Raw genomic sequence first — 16,442 nt, 5'->3', positions numbered from 1 at the left:
TTTTCTTTAAAAAATGCATTATAAAATCTATATAGTGTATGAGAAAAAATTTTGATAAAAACATGCACATATACACGGCTGTACATTAAGATGACTATAAATTGTAAACATAATTAACTGTATTAATATACATACTTTCAAAAGGCATTCGCCATAGTTTTACAACTAGATTAGAAATTCATACTATGAAGGTAAAAATGTCCCTGAGAATACATTACATTAAGTAGGGGATTAAAAGTTTTGAATGATTAAATTGCTTTTATTTTTCATTGATGCGATCATGTTTCACGAAACAAACTGTGTATGCCTTATTCCTCAAAATGACTGTTGTATTTTGTATAGTAATTATTAAAATATTTTTTTTGTCATATTGCTAAAAATTAATGCTACATTATGAGAGATAGAGAAGTGGATAATTATTTAGGAAAAAAAAGGATTTAATTTAAATGCTTCTACAAATCTTATAACACTGGTCGCTGCAAATATAGTGTGTTGTTCCTACATAAATATGTAGTTATGACTAGGGTAGGAATGTCTTACTAACTGATCACTAGTGACTTTGTGAGCTTGAATGCTACTATGATTATATTCCCTATCCAGAAATAAATGGTGAAACCTAAACATGTGTCTACTCCTTTTTTTTTTTAGAATTTATTTTCAAAATATTATACAATTCACATTTGATTTTCTGATGAACTGGATTCTATTTTGCTGGTAGGAGATCTTTAATAACAGTGATTTAGATTCCATGCATAAATTCAGTACAAATATGCAACTTTAACTATGGCAGCACAAAACATGTAAGTAGGAATGAGTTTTTTAGAACAATAGCTATACTCAGTATGTGTTAGATTTAATATCTAGTGATAACAGAGGTCACTAGAGGAGCCACTAACTGGTGAGAGTGATCATGTGGCTTTGACATGGAAGATAGCACTGTCAATCTATTTCATGCCAAAGGATTGGGAGTAGTACTGAACGCAAAGTGTTTGGAATTCTGAATAAACTTGATGTTTATAAGGCTGGAACAGAATATCACTATGCATGTCAAAGGAGCCAAGTGGCAATCTTTGACAAGTTTATGTATGAGGTATGTTGGAGAAACTGGTTAGAAACAGAATTCAAAACTGGATTGATAAGAATAGGACAGCATGAGGATGTCTGATAACTTCACAAGAAAACAAAGTTTGCATGTGAAGTTATCCGTCTATATATAAGTAGCCTATTCATGAAGAGACTTTTCTTACACTTGGATAAAGGATTAAATAAGAATATAATTTCTTGGTAAGTTTAATTTGTAATGGTTCACATCTGTCTATAATTCAAAGAATCTTAATAAAGTGATGCACCTTTTTTACTGCTTGTATATGGGAAATATGACTTCTGCATTAATTCAACCTTGGTATCTCTTCTGGGTCCCACTGATGAGACCTCTGAAGGTTGAAGCTGGTCTGGGGAGTAAAAAAATTCCTATAATTGCATAGCACTATACATGTCTGAAAGGATGTTTATTTATTTTTCATTATGGGATACTAAGGCAATTAATGTGAAGCCACCAGATTCTATATACAAGCAGTCTAGTTGTGAAAATATTTCATGTGCAAGCATATTTCATGTCAAGGATTAAACAAGAATATATGGCAAGTTTCATTTTATAATAGGATATCAATTATAAAGTGATTTTTCTAAATTTTGGAAAGGCATCTGATGGAATAAAACAACTAATAATTTAGTGGTCTTGGATACCAAGATGGCTTAAATGACAATCCAGCAAGCTGTGTGCAAAGAGTGATTCTCAAAAGAGCAAAGCAACAACCAATATACCATAGTGTTCTGTTCTTTAATTTATATATACATATTGAAGGAGTATAGTTCAAAGTCTGAGGAGTTCAACTGCAAACAAATGAATGCTAAACTACAGCATTCAATTATTTACATCACTTTTTACACTTGATAACGTGGGGCACATTAACAGAAATAACTTCCAAACATTCAAATCTTCTTGTAGTATCATAATTTGGTCAGAGGAGATGAAATAGTACAATATTAGTGGACCTTTGTTCCATGAAGTGAAGGATCTGGGGATGTTGGTGAATGGAAAATTTCAGGAGGCACATTGCAAAAGTTGTAAAGATTAGTGTAATAAGGAAACATCATTGAGATTTTAGCATGTTGTTTTAGGACTGGAAGAATGCACTGTGCAGAGCTTGGAGAGAGAACGATGGAGATATGAAATATGTTAGTCTAATTTTCCCTGCTGATCCACTCACTATCTCCTGGTGGAGGTCAATGATTTAAAGAAATGAATGGGTAATGAGCTATTATGAGATTAAAAGGAATGGACACTATGGCATACCATGATTGCTAACTAACATCCAAATCAGAGAAGAGAATATCTCAGATATAGAATGAGGGGTCATGTGAATAAGGAGGTGGGGAGTAAACTTTTTGTAGGGAGAATGAAACAAATTACTAAGAGTGGGTAGTAGTGGATACTGCTGCTAATCTTTTTACCCCAAAATGCATAACCTTACACTTTGAAATGTAATTAAACCAGCTGAATGGCTGTGCTGTGTTAGTTTCTTAGCATCCTTTAAGACATCGCAAAATATCTAGTCTTATCAGTTAGCATTCAGAAGTACTTAATATTTGAAATATATTAAAATCATTAACATGTTCTATGTCATTTGTATCGGTCATCTGACTACCATCCCATCCCCCCCCCAAATAAATTATTCTCTTCCATAATCATTCCTTCACCTACTGGTGCCACTTAATGGAAAAAACTCTGGGATTTTCCTTGGCCCACAGTGTTAGTTTTCTCTTTCTTACCCTTTACTACTCATGCAACTGGTATTATTCATTTTGATTATCTCTGCCATCATCTTCTCTTAATATGAAATTCCTATTTGACCCCCCCCCTCCATAACTATCCATTTCACTCCTAAATTATTTACCTTTCTCATTCTAAAAAATTCAGTCACTACTGTTATCAGATTTCTGCTAAGAAATGTGTTAACCAAACATGATTGATCTCTTCCTACTCCTGGCAGTCTCTTAAGTTTATCAAAATCATTTGTCTTGTAATTTCACTTCTTTACATCACCTCTCTACCTCCCAAATTAAGTCCACATAATCCCTCTTCTGTTGTAAGCAGGGATAACATCTCATTTATATTGCTATTTTCATACTTTCCAAAACATGCTAGATGAGATAAATATCCCTCTAGAATTTTAGAAAGTCAATTTTTCACTATATTATGACTTATTTTTCCAAGCATCTATGGAGTCAGAAGAATCATACAAGGTCATCTGGTTTTCAAAAGAACAAAGAGATCTTGGAAAGAGTTCAGAAGTGACTAAGGTAGTTTCTGATCTCTGGAATGTCGAATATGAGGAACGGTTGAGAAGATGCAATTTACAGAGTCTAGTGGATAGGAGGAAGAGGGGTGATATGATAGACAGAACTACAAGTTAGCAAGAGATTGTTATAGGATCAATGTTGGAGAGGTTTTACAGAAAATGGTGGGAGATGAGGGGTGAACCAGAGGTCATCCCTGGAAGCTGTACAAGGAGGGTGTGAAGCAGGTTTTTTGCATGCAGAGTTGTAAATGATCGGAATGCCTTGCCTGAGAGTGTGTTGTCTGCAGAGAATTTGAGTGTGTTTAAGGTGCGATATGATGAGCTGTGTGCATGACAAAAGGACCTCCTAGATGGGTCTTGAGATAATAATACTCTCACAGACCACAATATCTATTATACCTTGCCTTGATAACATTCAGCACTGCCACACTTGCCACTCACCATGCATAAAATCTCCTTTTCACTTTCTCATTCATATGACTATTGTACAAATGAATGATGCAAATTTTGTTTTCAAATCTGTTGTTATAGTTGAAATTTTCCATAATTACCCATTTAGCCAATGCAAATCTAATTTGGCTTAAATATCATGTCCTTATCCCCTCCCCATCCATTCATATTTCCTAGCCAACAGCAACCCAAATGAATATTCTGTATAGTTCATTTCTACTGGCACCATATCTCTTCTAGTTCTGCACTCTGAGTGGACTTAGCTTGTCTACTATGATAAGCAACACTCCCTAACTGTTTTCTCCATCTGTCCTTCCAAAATGTGTTACACCCAACAATCTCACTCATGTTTTGCTGACAGACGTGATATTTGGGCAAAGTTAATTTAGCAAGATCATGAACATGTCCGCTGTAGTTCTAATAACCCCTAAACATTTGCATATCGACAGAGAAGTGCATTGCTGGTATTTCTATTATTTCTCTGAATGATGTACAACTTCCTGTTAGGCAAGTCCAAGCTACAATTACCAGACAAAATACTATCCCTGTTACCCTCCACTCCCAGATTCAACATATTACTCTCTCTAAATGACTGCAATCATATCATTTGATCTATTCAAGTGTGGAAAACACTTGAATAGATCAAATCAACAATGATCCTTCAAAATCACAAATCACTGTAGAAGGATAAGATTATAGCAGAGAAGAATGATGCATTTCTAACTCTGAACTATTGTAAGAATGTGAAAGATTGATCCTTTTGAGAGATGAAAGGAATAGCTACTTGCTTTTGACATGAAATGCCTTAAACATGTCATCTATACCATATTTGAATCCCTAAGAATATCTTATTGATCATGTGCCCAAGGAGGTATGAAGAAGAATGAAATGATAGGACAATTGAAAGTTTTGAACACTTTATAAGGTTTGATAGAATGATGAGAGCGCAACCTGAACACTTTTGGAACAAGATTCATGGTAAGAATACACTTATTTTGATGGTATAAAAAGAGAGAATCAGAAGAAAATTCATATAGTTTCCTGTGTATACTAAAAGAAGAAAGAAAGAACTTAAGAACAAACAAAAATGTAAATTTTTTTCTCAGTATAATGACCAAAGAAAGGGAAAAGTTATGCTCTAAATTGTATTAATTTTTTTTTTTTTTCACATGTGGAATGCAAAATTATACACTACATAAACCTAAATATCTCTGAAGAGAAGACTGTAATTTGTTTTTAAACTATAATTAGCATTACTTCTATATTATCAAGTTAAAAAAACATCAGATTTTTATCCTTTACATATACATGGGCTACTTCTTATAGTTTATGGTAAAAACAATAGTGTTATTTGTATTGGAATATAATGACAAGTTAAGTTTTTTTTAAGATGATTCTAACTGCTGCACAGAAGTCGGGGAGAAAATCTTGAGCTTCAAGAACTAAAAACATTGAACGTTCATTCATACTTCATAATTAAGTGGAAGACCAGGTTTAAAACCTATGGTGAGACACATGTATACACGAGAAAAAAAAAAAAAAAACAATTATGTACATTAGATATCTCCTCATGGCTCACTTTTCATGAAACATCTAATACCTCATAGTCCATTCTTACATGCTCATAGTTCCCAGAAGAATTTTGATACTTCCTTTCTGAGCTTAATAAACAGCATTTTTATAACTGAAAACTTTTTTCTCCTGCCTCTCTCACTCTCCCTCTTTTATTACTTATTGCTGCTGTTGATCTTCACTTTCACTTGTCGAATCTGAAAAAACAATGTGCCAGTATGGAAGCCTGTGTTCATGATTTAAACTAAGGAAAAAAAAAAATTGCAAATTAACAATCAAGAAAACTTAGAATACGTTAAAACATGCATAGCATTCTTAATATGACAAGATTAAATATAATGAATATACTGCTAATATTAATTTCAATTAATATTATTAAACATTTTCTATTCCATATAAAGTACTACTTCCAGTAGTACTTTATATCAAAAAACACCAATCAAGCCATTTGACATAGCTCTGAGCTTCAGAGAGCCTTGCATTTTAGAACAGATATAATTTTATTAAATTATAACTAAATGTTTTGAGTTTTTCCATACTTTTCAGGCCTTTTCAAGTATGGAAATGCATTTACTCACCAACCACTCTATCACCTAATGTGACAGACTGGACAAACATCGCAATGCAGCGACTCATTATTTCATCCACCATAGTTTTCCCACTCATTCCCAAACCAAAATAGGCATTACCAAGTGGTGTCTTATCTATAAGAATGACTCTTCCTTATATTTGAACTTAAAGGATAATTATTCTGATGTGATGGAATTATTTTTACATTTAAGAGTTAAAAAGATATTTATTGTCTGCAAATTTTAATTCATATGTAATTATAAAATTACATATGAATTGAATATAATTTTAAGATAAATACTTTTATTAAAATTTCTAGGATAAAATTTGTTACTATGAAATAAAAAAATCACGACTGTTACATATAGGTTCTGTAGTATTATTAGATGTCATGTATGTAGTGACAGTTTGGTTCTCATATGAGTTAAGGAAATTGAGAATAGACAGAGTATATTTAAGATCTCTAAAATATACCCAGTCTATTCTAATAAATCATCTCGCAGTTCTATTTCATTGAACTGTGGGATGATTACTTATCTGTAGTCCTTTTTGTAGAATTCTTCATCCCAGCGATTAAAACTTTAATGCCGAAAAAAACACACACACACACACACTATTTACAGTGTGTTTATTCAAGTTTTCCAACCATCAGCTCTTCGTAGTAAAGTGTGCAAAAAATGCAGAACATTGCAGTAAATACTGAACTGACTTCTCTACTTACTTTCCAGAATACTAAGTCCATTCCTATCCTCTGCCGAAACTTTGAATTATTTTTTTTTTATAATTCTTCTCAACTACGTACAGTAAAACTCTGTGATAACTAGTATTTGTGGGACAATATTTTTTCATGATAAAAGTCATCTATTTTTCTTACTTATTCAGAAATACCCCATGCGATAATCCAGAAATATTGGTATATACATCTTTATCAAGTGTGCCATTGCCTGCATATGAGAATCTCACCTCTGCAAGGTTCTAAATGTGTGACATATTACTACTTCAGTAGGGCTAAGCGTTAGATAATCCAGGAATTCTGATCTAGAGACTAAACATGGTATTTAGAGTCTCTCCAGTAAAGTGATGCTCACACATTAGGCATAAAATTGACTAACCAGGCCAACAAGTTATAAAGTTTTATTAAATAAGTGTTTTAATTACTTGGGGGAAAAAAAGGTGATAATGGTGATTCAATCATAAAATTTGTGCTTGCCGAGGGAGTCGCCACTTGTAGTTTCCCAGGGGCGAAAATTTTAAAGAGATGGTAGTTCTGGTAGGTACTAATAATTTACAAATATAGTATGAGAGAAGATATTGAAAGGTCTCTTGGAAGAAACGAAAAAGAAATGGGAGAGAGTAAAAATTGTATGCTACCTAGATGTGACAGCACTGAATTAAGGAGGGCAATGACAGCAAATGATTTCACATGCTGGCTGTGTAGAAGAGATGAATGGATGGATGTGTGGAGTGAGTTTGATGGCAGAAAAGATTTGTATAAGGACAGCCTGCACCTGAATTCATTTGGCATCAGGAGCCTGGAAAAATTACTTCTTGGTATGAGACCTAATGCAGAGGGTCAGGGAAACTAGATCATCAAAGAAGGAATGGGAAAAATGCAGGTGTGTGAAAGGGTGGAAAAATATGCTTTGGGTCTGGACCTTTTCAGTATGTCTGGGAACAGAAAACAAAGTTCTAGAACAAGACCAAATAGATTTCTTATCTAATTATAAGAAGAGGTGGTAATTTATTATGTCTATACACAAATGCCAGGAGCATTGGAAACAAAGAGGTTGAGTTTGTTACTTTATTGAATATGATGTGGCCTAAAATTGTTATATTTAATTTTTTTTCCCTTTTAGATGTGAGTTTGATGGCAGAAAAGACTTGTATAGGAGGCGCAGCCTGCACCTGAATTCATTTGCCACTAAGATTGTTGGTATTAGTGAAACCTGGCTATTAGAATCAGATATGGTAACTGGGCTCAAGTGTAATGGGTATATTATTTTTAGGAATGACAGACGAGATAGGAGGAGGAGTACTACTAATGATATCAGATGACTTAAGTCCATTTAGGGTAGAAATGCAAGAATATTATGGTAACAATATCCCATGTAGTGGTGAGTTTGAACCTATATGGTGGGGTGTTGCTAAAGACCTGGTGGCTCAGTTGCAGGGAACAAAGAAATGCATTGCCAATTTATCCTTATGGGTACCTTTAATTTTCCAAACATTAATTGGGTAGAAGAGAAATCACATGATAAGAAAGAAGAGGAATTTAATTGTTGTGAGACATCTTTCCCATGCTGCTTGAGAAAGTCATCAGAAGGGGTCTTTGTTAAAAAATATGGCTATTTTATCACCACTTGGTGAAAGCGATCGTGCTGTGCTTTCTTGGGAAGTGTATGATTGTATTGGTGCTCCGATCACAACAGGTTACATGCTGAAAATTATGATCAACTTAGAAGAAATGGCAGCAATGCATAAGAATCTTTGAAAAAGTGCTTAAATGTGGTGGTATATGAATGTATCCCTAGTGTTCAAAGAATAAATAGGTTGGGAGTGAAATGGATGTGCAACCTTATTAAGCAAGAGATGCAGAAAGAATATCATGAAAATAAGAGTGAGAGGAGTTATGAAATATATAAAGCTCAGACCAGAAAAATAATGAATATTGTGCAGAAAACTAAATTGGAGTATGAACAGAAATTGGCCATGCAAGGTAAAGGCAATCCAAAAGAACTTTTTTCATTATGCTGTAAGCAAAAGAAAGAATAACTTTACTGAATGCAGATGGTACTTGAGTGTAGGAAACTAATCAGTTCTCACTTTGCTAAGATATATGTCAACCTCTGTAACATGGTGCACAGTGCTACATTGGAAGAAAAGTTAGAGGTTCATGAAAATGAGGTTGAAGAGCTGTTGCATAACTTGGATAAGAATTTATTTATAGGGTCAAATGGAATATCAGCCCATTTGCTAAAGGAATGTTCAGCCGAAGTGGCTAGGCCTTTCACATGTTTATACAACTTGTGTCTTGGCTCAAAAATGGAAGGAATGTATGATAGTTCCAGTGTAAAAGGGCAGAGCAAAAACTGATGTATCGAAGTACTGACCTATCAGTATCTCTGGTGGGGTTGTGAAGATTTTAGAGAAGTTGGTAAGAACTTACATACAGATACATACAAAAGATATATGTGAAACTAAAAGGGTGATTGCAAAAATTTAAGTTGACAGCTTGGAGCAATAGTATAGAATGAGGATAGAGAGGAAATCTGTGCCACTCTTGTACTAGTCAAGAATTATTTAACAGCATTAATGTTTGAATATTATTAAACAGGCATTTCCATGGAGTCTTAAACTCATTGTGGAGTGAAAGTATGAGAGATTATAATCAATTACATGACCAAGTTTGTAAGGTCATTTGGTTGGTAAGAAAAGCAGAAAGGCTAGCAATTAGGTAATTAAGCCAAGAAATATCCAGTAAATCTTTTATTTTTGATAATATGCAGTCGGCAGAAGAAAGAATGATATTAGTTGATGAAAATGATAGGCTAGCAACCACTGCTAAGAGGTTGCTAGTCTGGTTGAGGTGTTTAATTAATGAAAATGAATAATTCATAGAGTTGTTTGATCCTTGTAAAAATCATTGCCTAGTCTGGGTGCAGATAAACTGGTGTTTGGTGAGTAGGAGGTATCAGGAATTAAGTAAACTGATGTTTACTTAATTACTTGTGGGACAAAGGGACCTCTGCATTTCATATATAGTAATACCAGGAGTATTAGGAACAAGAAGGAAGAATTTTTGGCCTTGGTTGGCTCTTCCTGGCCACAGGTTATTGGCATTAGTGGAACATAGCTGATGGAAGATGATATAGTTAGTGGGATAGAATGTGTAAGTTATACTGTGTTTAGGAGGGACAGAGAGAATAAAATGGGGGGAGGAGTGTTATTGAGGATAGCTGATGAACTGCAGCCAAGTAGAATTGAAGTTGTATTGCAGTTGGATGCTGCTATAGACCAGGTGATGGAATAAATGGTGGGGATAGTATGCATAAACAAATTGATGAAATGAGTGGAAGGAGGGTAATTTCAATTATGGTAACATTGATTGGAAGGAGGAGAGGACAAATGTGAGGAAGGAACTGGATTTTATTCAATTATTAAGGGATAACTATCTGAGACAGCATGCAATTGAAAATACTAGGGGTTTGAGAGTGCTTGACCTGGTAATAGCATCTGAGAATTTGAATGTAATGAATATGACCATGTTGCCACCTATTGGTGGGAATGATCATAAGGTGATCACTCCCACCTGGGAGGTGGCTACAGGAGTGGAATTTTCCATTAAGACAGGGTATATGTGAAATTACTGTGCTGTCAAGTATGACAAGCTTAGGAGATTGCTTGGTTCAGTGCCATGGCATGTAAAACTGCAAGGGCCGGATGTCGATAGAGCATGGGAAGTGGTCAAGGAGCATTTACAGGAGGTTATGGCTGAATTGTATACCTAGGGTCCAAATAGTAAAACAAGTAGGAGTTAAATGGATGAATAACACCATTAAGTTTGAGCTGCAAAAAAAAGAAACAACTGTGGAGGGAATTTAAAGAGAAAGGTGACCTGCAGGCACACGAACGGTATAAAGTGCAGGCCAGAAGGGTAACGAGTGTGGTAAGAAAAGCAAAAGTGGATTATGAAAGGAAACTAGTTATGCAAGCTAAAGAGAATCCCAAACAGGTCTTTCACTATGCTGCAAACAAAAAAAAACTGTACATGGCAGAATGATTTTAAGGAATGCCGATGGTAAGGGGGTCACTGAATCAGTCGATATAGTGGAATTAACTGAGTGAGCATTTTGCAAGAGTATATCATCCAGGTGGTGACATTGAAAGAACCATTAGTTTATACGGGAATTGTGATGAATAAGTGGAGGTGAATAGTCTATTACAGAACCTTAATGTGAATACATCTGTGGGATGATGGTATACTGGCACGGGTCTTATGTGAAGCGGCTAAAGAATTATCAGTGCCCTTAACCATGTTGATTAATCTGAGTCTCTGATCTGGTTTAGTCCCGAAGGTGTGGAAAGAGGGAAAATAGTTCCACTGCATAAAGGAGGAACCAAGACTACTGTTGCAAATTACTGACCAATCAGCATATCAGAAGTCATTGTCAAGGTCCTGGAGAAAGCAGTCAATAGAAAAATACAGGAATGGATTGATGAAAATGAGATACTGTACAGGGGACAGCATGGCTTTGTGAAGGATAGATCATGCCTCAGCAACTTGCTCAAATTTTATAACAGTGATGGCTGAACTGGATAAGGGTAATGGATTTACAGTGATACTGCTGGACCTGGCTAAGGCCTTTGACAGGATACCACATGGAATTCTAATCCGTAAACTGCAACATATGGGAATGGATATAGGGTAGGTGGTCGATGGAGAGATATCAGAGAGTAGTTTATTCAAGAGTAGAGTCCAAAAGACGGCCTGTGACTAATGGTGTGCCGCAGGATTCTGTTCTTGGACCACTGCTGTTTAATTTGTTCGTTAATGATATAGGGAAGGATCTAAGATGGATAGTTCATTTGTTCGCTGATGATGCAAAGTTGGGTAGAGCAATAGTGAATGCAGATGTCAAAATCTTGCAGGATGATTTGGATAGATTGGAGTTCTGGGCTAAGGAGAGTGGATGTCAATTTAATGTGACAAAATGTAAGGTTATGTATTTTGGGGTGAAAAGATTAGCAGCAGGATATTGGTGGATAGGGAGATGAAATTTAGGGGGCACATTGCAAAAGTGGCTAAATCAGCTCATCAAATCACTTGGTTGTTGAAAAATACTTTGATGAGCAGAGACAAGCAAGTTATTGTTCCTCTGTACCTGAGGAACCGAGCCTTGATAAGACCCCATCTCGACTACTGTGCCCAGATTTGGTCACCTAGGTTTCTTCTTGATGGGAAGGAGGTGGAGAGGATCCAGAGGTGAGTGACCAAGATGATAGTAGGTCTATGGAATGAACCTTATGAGAACAGGTTGAAGATTTGTGGGTTGCAGAAATTGGTTGATAGGCGGAAGAGGGGAGATATGATTGAGACATTCAAATTGCTGAAGGGTTTCTATAGGATTAATTCAGAGGATATTTTTGAGATCAGGACTGGTGGTGGGAGAACTAGAGAACATCTATGGAAGCTGGGCAAGAGTGTGGTTAGCAAGGGTGTTAGAGCTGGGTTCTTTACTTTTAGAGTGGTAAATGAGTGGAATAAGCTGCCAGAGTCTGTTGTGGGTGCTATGACAGTGAATGAGTTCAAGGCAAGGTATGATAGATACTATGAGAACGCCGAACAGTTGTGTGGACATGATGTTTAGGGCCTCCCTGGAGTCGCCCATAATAATAATGTTAATAAGGTAGTAGGACTTGATGATACATCAGTGTGTGTTTTAAAGAAATGTTCCAGTTAACAGCAGCTTCCCATGATGTATGTTCCAAAGGATGCAGAAAGAAGGCAAATTTGTCCTGCTTTGATCTTATCACTTTGTTTTGTTGCTGACCTAATTCTAGATTCTGCCTTCATAAGCCTCTCTAATACCCAAACCCCAAGTAGGATTCTCTGTGATGGTCAGCATGGCTATGCTAAAGAGGTTGAATTTTAGAAAATCATATTATGATTTCATCAAATTATTTCATATTAGAGTGGGAGAAGCATATGTACAAGTAGATTTTGCAAAGGTTATTATTGATAATTAGTGACTCAAAAAAGAGTCACTGGCAGTATGCTGTTAACATTTAACTTTTATGTTACTGATAACCAGGAAAGGTTTAAATATAGACATGCTGCTGTTTGTAGATGATGCAAAGCTGAGGAGAACTATGTATGAGTAGAGCAGATGTTGACTGACTGAGCAAGAGAATGGGAGGATTTCCTTCAAGAGATTCTGCCAATAAGTGGAAGATACATTGGAAAAGATAATGGATGCAGAAACAGGATCTGAAAATTTGGGACACAATGCCATAATCTGCTACAACATCCTCATATTTCTAGTAATGATGAGAAGGATATTAACATACAAAACTAAAGAGGTTATATGAAGCTGTGATCAGGTTGCATACAGATTACTCTGTGTAGATTTAGTTATCTGATTTTTGAGTGAATATATTAAAGATTCACTGATGGGACGACTATTGTTTAACCACCTTACCGGCCGTTATGGGTCAAATATGCATCCTCATGTGCTTCTTATCCATCATATATTTCAATGTAATATCAATGGTATTGCAATTTGCATCCACGATAACCTTGACATCTATAGACGTCTTGGCCGGTAGCGTGGTTAATATGTACATAAATGATTTCCTTTCAGGAAGTATTCAGTTGTTTGCTGGATGATGTGAAATTAGGTAAAGTAAATAGTTAATCAAGGAAATGTGGAGAGCTTGCAAGATGATTTAAATCTGCTGTCAGTATGGACAAAAGATAATGGTATCAGTTTAAAGTTATGCATCTTGGGATAAATAGATTACAAGCTGTGTACCACATTGATGGAACTGTAGTCCAGGAAATAGATGAAACTAAAGAGTTAGTTCAGAGGACATATTGCTAAAGTAGCTCATAAGATTACTTGAACTATTAAAGAACACACTAACATGTAGAGGTAAGAAAGTTATTCCACTTTATAAGACCTCCATATGTCTACATCCAGATTTCTTGGGGATGAGGAAGCAGTAGAGAAGATTGATGTGAGCAACCAAGATGGTGAGTGGAATTTTCCCTATGAGATTGAGGGTGTGTGGATTGCAGAAGTTGGTTGATAAGAGAAAAAGAGGGGATATAATAGAAAACAATTAAGTTGCTTAAAGTTTTATAGAATTGATGTAGGGAAAATGTTTTAGCACCTGGCTAGAGGGGCCAGAACAAGAGGTCATCCCTGGAAGTTGAGTAAAACTGTGGTTAGTTGGTGTGCAAAAACTAGAGTTTTTGCTTGGAGAGTCATGAATGGGTTGCCAGAGTCAGTTGTGAGTGCTTTTTCTGTTAATAGGTTCAAACAGAGGTACGATAGACTGTGTGGACAGTTTAGGTCTCCCAAAATGAGTCCTTGGACTCCACGGAGGTGGCTATACCATAATGATATTGTGTTCAGAAGAGTTAGTAAAATGGTGTTGGATATGAAATGAATAGGAAGAGAGATGGCATGACAGAGATATAAGCTGGTAACTGATAATTAGTTTACGGAATTAACAACACATAAAGTATATTAATTAAAGATAACTTCTATATTTTGGCAATGTCACGCTGCCATCTTCAGGAACATAAAGATATGGTATGTGCACGCAGGCACTAACAAAAGCAAATGAGGAAGAAAGCAAGAAACTAATATTGTTCTTAAAGTCCTAATGGTGCAGCTCTAAAAAAACGTTCCTAACCTCAACAAATTTGGGAGACCTACATTTTGAGAACTTCAGCCCAACTGCCAAGATAACTGAATTAGTCCACCAGAGGGCGCCATTAGGAACAATATTAGTTTCTTGCTTTCTTCCTCATTTGCTTTTGTTAGTGCCTGTATGCACATACCATATCTTTATGTTCCTGAAGATGGCAGCGTGACGTTGCTGAAATATAGAAGTTATCTTTAATTAATATACTTTATATGCATTGTTAATTCCGTAAACTAATTACCATTTATGTATGACCAATGTATAAGCCTTGCTACTAGAATTATAAGCTGGTAAGACTCATAAATGAGTGGAATGGGTTGCCAGAGTCAGTTGTGAGTGCTTTTTCTGTTAATAGGTTCAAACAGAGGTATGATAGACTGTGTGAACAGTTTAGGTCTCCCAAAATGAGTCCTTGGACTCCATGGAGGTGTCCAAGGACTCATTTACCAGATTAATGTGGAGATTTTTTGTAGAATGGAGGGAGGCAGGAGTAGAACAAGATGCCTTCAATGGAAGCTATGTAAGGAGGATTTGGTGAGTGTAGAAACAGTGAAGATTTTAAGGAACCATTTGAATTCAGTGTATGACAGTGAGGATGTCCCACAGTTTGTCTTTGATTCCATGATGTTGTTGATACTAAATGTTAGCATTAAAAATAACTATAAATTAGGAAACAGCTTTTCTTAATTTAAATATGATTTCATAATCCTACCCACAAAAATGTTGAAACTAATATAGCACATTAGTAACTTGGATGGGCTAATCTGAGAACAGTCTATAAACCAAACATGATACTTTTTTTAAGATATTTCTGGCATCAAAGCAGAAGGATAATCTTACACTTGAAGAGCCATCTACTATAATTGGATTTGAACCTGCAGCATGTTCGTTGTAAACTGGATATGGAAAATAAACTTCATTACTCAGTCTGTATGTTAATCCTGGATAGAAGTACAGCAGGGCATACTAATATAATTTAAGATTCAAGTAATTTCATAAAGTTTAAGCGTACCTCCTTTTTTCCCTTGGTATTGATGCCTGCGTAACCGGTCATAAAGTTCTTCTTTGTTTCCATACAGACTAGGATTACTATGCCCTAAAGTATTATTTTTTGCTGAATGAAGGCCATCTGAAATCAAAATATTTTAATTAGTTTATATTTTAAATGGCATAGTTATTTTTGTGGTTTATGAAAATGCAACTTTCCTTAACTTTTACTTTTCTCTGATATCCACTTCCAAATTGCTGAAAAGGGTATGAGATTCTGGAATTGATAACAGAAATCATTGATCTGATGGTAATTTAGCCTACATTTATATATAAATTCCACTCATGAGAAGTTGCTGAACCTACAATGTTAATTTACAACAGTGTTGTGAATAAGCAAGAATTAAGGGAGGAGAAACCTGCTGACTTTTTCTTGAAAAGTAGATTATGCTGGTAGACAATACTTTATGGGGAAGGCTGCTCATAGAATAAAGGAGGAAGAGAAAAAATACAGGTTCAGTACATTTTAAGTGTTTTTTTTTTTTTTAAGAGTGGTGGCTTTGGAAGGCAGTGACACTAATGATTTTGAAAGCATATGGTGTGAGGTAGAGGTGGGCAAGACAGGATATTTAGTGGGACATTGCTAAAGACCAAGGAGCACAGAGGGTGGGGACTAGGAGATGTTTAGACAGATGAACTTGGCAAGTGCAAGAAGAATGATTGTGATGGGAGATTTTAACTACAGCAGTATAAATTGGGGAGAGGAAGATGCATGTAGCAATAAGGGAATAGAATTTCTGGAATTCTTGAGGGACAAATCTCTTAGGCAATATGTAATAGAGGGAACAAGAGGTTAAGAGTTTTGAATTTGGTCATAGCATCAGAAGAGTTGATAATAACTGAGATGACATCTCTCCCACCAGTTGGAGAGAGTGACCATATGGAAGATAAATTTTGACTTGGAAGATAAATAGACATGCAGAAGTATCAAAGAGATGGGAAGAAATATGTGGAATTATAAGGCAGGTAATTATAATAGTCTTAGATGTCAACTTGGGGAAGTTTCAT

At 35.6% G+C, this 16,442-nt stretch overlaps 1 protein-coding gene across 1 annotated transcript in view; it reads right to left on the bottom strand.

Moving 5' to 3' along the window:
* Nucleotides 1-5,455: 5,455 nt before the first annotated feature.
* Nucleotides 5,456-16,442, bottom strand: part of LOC150104294 (uncharacterized) — a 636,238-nt gene continuing 625,251 nt past the window's right edge. The window contains exons 53-54 of the mRNA XM_090396452.1: nt 15,400-15,516; nt 5,456-5,581 (exon numbers count right to left, since the gene is read on the bottom strand). Of these exons, the coding sequence (XP_090252578.1) occupies nt 5,544-5,581; nt 15,400-15,516 (155 nt within the window). The 3' untranslated portion in view covers nt 5,456-5,543. The remainder of the gene's footprint in view (nt 5,582-15,399; nt 15,517-16,442) is intronic.

The sequence above is a fragment of the Typopeltis vanoorti genome, chromosome 8 (assembly GCF_054136105.1).
Source record: "Typopeltis vanoorti isolate ZY-2024b chromosome 8, IOZ_Tvanoo_1.0, whole genome shotgun sequence".
In the NCBI taxonomy this organism is placed as follows: domain Eukaryota; kingdom Metazoa; phylum Arthropoda; class Arachnida; order Uropygi; family Thelyphonidae; genus Typopeltis; species Typopeltis vanoorti.
This window is presented reverse-complemented; position numbering and strand designations above follow the sequence as displayed.